Source organism: Amphiura filiformis, chromosome 18, assembly GCF_039555335.1.
Source record: "Amphiura filiformis chromosome 18, Afil_fr2py, whole genome shotgun sequence".
Classification (NCBI taxonomy): Eukaryota; Metazoa; Echinodermata; class Ophiuroidea; order Amphilepidida; family Amphiuridae; genus Amphiura; species Amphiura filiformis.
In genome coordinates this window covers 29,983,602-29,988,843 of record NC_092645.1, presented here as the reverse complement: position 1 = coordinate 29,988,843, position 5,242 = coordinate 29,983,602, and the positions used below count along the sequence as shown (strand labels likewise).

At 44.4% G+C, this 5,242-nt stretch overlaps 1 protein-coding gene across 1 annotated transcript; it reads right to left on the bottom strand.

Moving 5' to 3' along the window:
- Window positions 1-2,511: 2,511 nt before the first annotated feature.
- On the bottom strand, window positions 2,512-4,020 carry LOC140139088 (uncharacterized). The gene has a single exon (XM_072160869.1). The coding sequence runs from the start codon at window positions 4,018-4,020 to the stop codon at window positions 2,512-2,514; it is 1,509 nt and encodes a 502-aa protein (XP_072016970.1).
- Window positions 4,021-5,242: the final 1,222 nt, after the last annotated feature.

Here is a 5,242-nt window from a genome sequence, read left to right as displayed (position 1 = left end):
TTGAATGCCAGACAATTGTGGGATCTTTGCAAAAATAGGATAAGAACTTTTTCTATAACCTTGCAAAAGGTAGTAAAAAAGATAAAGAAGTTAAAATGAGGTATCACCATCACATGAAAGGACTTATCATACGAAGCAAAGCAAAATGGACAGAAGGGGAAAGATGTACAAAATATTTTATGAATCTCGAAAAAAGAAATGTAAGTAATAAAACCACTTATCTGACTGATACAGGTGGAAATGATGTAAATAAGAAGACATTATTAAAGTGCAAGTTGATTATTACAAAGAATTGTACAAAAAAGGGGTCAAACGACAAAACACATGTTTGATAATTTCGTTGAAAATATGAACACTGAAAAGTTATCTGAGGAAGATAAAGAGTCATGTGAGAGTTTACTTACTAATGTTGAATGTGAAAAGGCTCTTAAAACAATGGCCAATTGTAAGAGCCCCGGGATTGATAGATTAACTTCAGAATTTTTTAAATGTCACTGGAGAGTGGTAGGACAATTGATTGTAAATTCGTTTAATGAAGCACATGAAGCTGGCGAACTCTCGGCATCGCATAAAAGAGGTATTATTATATTAATTCATAAAGGGAAGGGGCTTAATAGAAACAAAATGTATCAAAAGTGGGTTAATCTATTTGTTATTAATATTTGTAAACCAAAATGTGTCAAAAGTGGGTTAAACTATTTGTTATTAATATTTGTAAACCAAAATGTGTCAAAAGTGGGCTAAGCTATTTGTTAATTAATAGTTGTAAACCAAAATGTGTTTAAAGTGGGTTAGACTATTTGTTATTATTATTTGTAAACCAAAATGTGTTAAAAGTGGGTTAAACTATTTTTTATTAATATTTGTAAACCAAAATGTGTCAAAAGTGGGTTAAACTACATATTGTTTATATTTGTAAGCCAAAGTGTGTCAAAAGTGGGTTTAAAAAGTATAATCAGATTTGTAAACCAAAATGAGTAAAACAAGAGTGTTTTTTCATACTAATAATAGAAGTCTACCCACCTGAATATGTTGATACAAATACAAATTGCATTAATCTACCGATTATGCGAAACACAAAAACCCTCTCACACAGAGATTTTCCTGACCTGTCCCTAAGACCGACCTATCGGCGCCCTTTGAGTTGAGCGCATGCGTGCAACGATCCCTGTTCAGTCCCCACCGCCCAGAGAAATAACATACCGCAAGGGGGTTAAGGGAGGCGGGATCAACATATTCAGGTGGGTAGACTTCTATTATTAGTATGAAAAAACACTCTTGTTTTACTCATACTTATACATAGAACTACCCACCTTCAATGTTGATACAAATACAAATTGCATTAACATTGACTAGCACCGCTAATAGGTGGTAGAGGTGCGGTCTGTTATTTAGACGCGAGGTCAGGAAAATCCCATTTTGCTTAAAAAGCAAGATACCAAGAAGATTGCTTAAAAGCAAAAACCCTGAAAATTGCTTGAAAAGCAAAAACAAGAATTGCTTAAAAAGCAAAACATAGACTAAAAAGACAATAGGATTTCAAGAATGTCTACAAGTAAAGTTATTCAATACACTTACGACCTGGTCATTCCTGAAAACAAATAAGGTTAGACAATCAATGATTAAGACATTAATGCTAATTGTTATCTTACCCTTATTGTCTGTTAGTCGAAGTCCTCGTCAAGACTGCTTTAGCGAACTTGACCCTGGAGTCGTCCTCTCCGACATTACGCAGATATGTATCAGTAAACGTAGAGGCGGTGCTCCAAGATATAGTTTCGCAAATCTCGTTCAGAGTGACCCCTTTCTGAAATGCCCACGAGCCTGAAACTGCTCTAGTAGAATGTGCCGCAGGGCACATGTTCCTTCGAACGCTTTAGCATCTACTATGAGCGAAACCAACCATCGTGCTAGTGTCTGTTTCGAAGCTGCCTTGTTAGGTTTAGCATGGGTTATAAAAAGTTGGTCAGTCGATCCCCTAATATTACTGGTCCTATAAATATAGTGTTCGATAGCCCGCACAGGGCACCATAGTCTATCTTCTCGTACGGATGACTTAGTGCCAATCCTCGGAAGCAAGATGGACCCGTGTTGAAACGTCTGGCGTTCATTTTTAGCTATGAAACCTACTTTAAAGGTCATAGAGACGCCATTGCGTGAAAAAACAAGAGTTTTGAACGATAAAGCTTGCAATTCCGACCTACGACGGCCGGTTGCTAGCGCTACCAAAAGACCGTTTTGAGAGTGATCTCTCGTAACGTGGCAGATTTCATCGGTTCATATGGTGCTCCTTTGAGAAGCTCCAAAACTTTGCTTAGATTCCATGCAGGAACGATTCTACGTTTAGGGGACGAGAATTGTACATGCCATTGAGGAGAAGACGGATGTAGTCATTCTTATATAGAGTTGATCCGTCCTCAAATCCCCTATGGATCGCTGCGATAGCCGATTTATAGTTGCTAACTGTGGCTACCTGTAAGCCAGAGTCGAACACTTCCGTGAGGAAGTCGGCTATCTGAGACTGAGTTGCTCTGGCAGGAGAGCAATTTGTCTTTTCGCACCACTTGTAGTATCGACCCAGACGTCCAGAATAGATTCCGAGTGTTGAGTCTTTTCTACCGTGGGCGATGAGGTTAGCAGCTTTTTGTGAAAAGCCGCTCTCCTCGCAGCGTTGCCTGATAACGGCCATGCAGTTAACCTCAGATGACCCAGCTGAATGGTCGGCACCACTGTCTCCAGATCCTGCTGTCTCAGGAGGTCTGGTAACTGTGGAAGAAACCGAGGTGTACCTATGAGAAGGTTCACCATGGGCCGAAACCATAGATGCCTTGGCCAAAAAGGTGCTATGAGTATTATGTTGCAATCTTCGCTGGCTATTTTCTGTATTACTCTCTGTAGCAGCGAAATTGGAGGAAATGCGTAGGCCGTCTTCCTCTCCAGTTCAAGTGTAGTGCGTCTACCGCCAGTGCTCTTGGATCTCGCATCCTGGAGCAATATACTGGTAGTTGGTGGTTGCTTGCTGATGCAAACAGATCCACTGTCGGATAAAACATTACTCGGAAGATGGTTTGGACCACCTGAGGAGACAGTGCCCATTCTGTCGGGCCCGCACCTCGACCTCGAGAGAGGTCGTCCGCTAGAATGTTTGTGACCCCGGCTATGTGGATAGCCTTGAGTGACATTCCTCGATGGTGACACTTCTTCAACAAGCGAAGAGTGTGCATGCACAACAGGGGAGATTTTGTACCTCCTTGTTTGTTGATGTATGCTACCACCGTCGAATTGTCCGACTGCACTATGAACTTGCAACCCATCAACTGATCTTCGAACGCCTGGATCGTTCTTTCTACCGCCCAGAGTTCTAACAAGTTGATGTGAGACTTGGCTTCCGTTGGGGACCACAGGCCCGAAGCCGTCTGATCCTGAATATGACCCCCAGCCCATCTTCGACGCGTCCGTCGTGATGGTAAGCTGAGGGAGGGGGGCAGGAAATCTGACTCTTAGCCAAGCAGTGGCTGGAGCGTGACTTTCTGCACTGAGAATCTTGACGCATTGTATAATGTTCATAATTCTCTCCGGAGAGGGCCTGGCCAGGCCCTCCGATAAGTGCAGACGGGCCCCCAGAAACTGGGGGATCTGTGTCGGGACGAAGTTTGATTTCTTCACATTTATCACAAAACCCAAACTCGTCACGGTCTCTTGAACCATTTTTATATGGTGCAGAGCCTCTACCCGCGACCGACTGTATATCAGCCAGTCGTCGAGGTAAACGCACAGATTGAGGCCCTTTCGTCTGAGATAAGCCGCCACTGTCTTTACTATACGAGTAAAGACCCGTGGGGCTGTGGAAAGACCGAATGGAAGACATCGAAACATGTATGTCTGGTCTTTCACCCTGAACTTGAGCCATTTCTGGTCGTTCGGGTAGATGGGTACATGAAGGTACGCATCTTTCAAATCTATTGACGTTGCCCAACAATCTTTGATTGGACATGTCAGGACAGTTGCCAGAGTCTCCATCCTGAATCTTCGTGGTTTGATATATTTGTTCAATGGTTTGAGATTCAGGATGGGACGCCAGTCTCCAGTCTTTTTGGGAGCCAGAAAGAAGCTCGACCAAAACCCCCCTTGAAAGGGGGGAAAGACTGGGACTATGGCATTTTTCTGAAGTAGATTTGAAACTTCGGAGAGCAGTACCTGCCTCTGAACTAGAGAGGCTGGTAATCTTGTCTCCCTCTGCAGGTTCTGCGACGGAGGGGTTGTGGTAAACTCTAACTGATAACCCCTGCTCACTACCCCAAGCACCCATGAGCCCGGGCTGATGGTTTCCCATGCCCGGGCGTATGTCTGTAAGCGGCCGCCCACCTGTGGGGAAACCCCTGGTGGAGGGTTCACCAGTAAAGGTGAACACGCGGCCGCCGTGCCCTCAGGTACGAGACGACTTTCCCCCGCGAGCGTACTTTGCTCTTGGAGGATTGCCGCCCGCTCCTGTGCCTGCTCTCTTCTTACCCCGAGGGGCGGAAGAGGCGGCGCGGGCAGGTGCTTGAGCTTGTGGCGTCACATTGGAAGAGGCTTGTCCGGTCACCTTGACTTTGGCATGACCTCTTGACCTCCTCTTCCTAGACTTGCCTTTCTTGGTTAAAGACACGAAGTCTTTTCCTGCAGAGCTCTCTCTTGGGTGAGTTTAGTTGCGAGTGTATCAACCACTGAACAAAACCCATCACCAAAAAGTGAGGCTTGTGCCACCGGAGTCTCTTTCAACTTTTCTGACAAGTCTTTGTTGAAAACGAGATTCAACGAGGCACAAGCGTTCTCCCCTGCCTAAGTAGGACTGCTCTGTGAGTCAGTAGCATAGATTCCTCCATGATAGTAGAGGAAAGCTTTGCCGCTAGCTCACAATCCCGATAAAGATCGGAATCCTCCCACACAGCTCCTTCACTTGATGACCTACACTCGAGGTCAACAAAGAAGAAAAGGCTGAAAGTCTGGTAGATACTCTGAGAGAATTATCCACCGACTTTAATTGTTCCTCCCAATATGGGGAGAACGATTGTGGGTGGTTCTTATTCACTTGGTGAGGTAAGAACTTAGCAACGTCCCCTTCTATACCTGGGCACCGGAACATTCCGTTATAGTCCTTCTTCCCGTAGGCCGGCCCTCTATAAGACAAGGATCCACGATGATCTCCTTTCTTATCAAGAGCCTGCCAATAGCCAAGTATTTCGGCAGGAAGAGTGACACC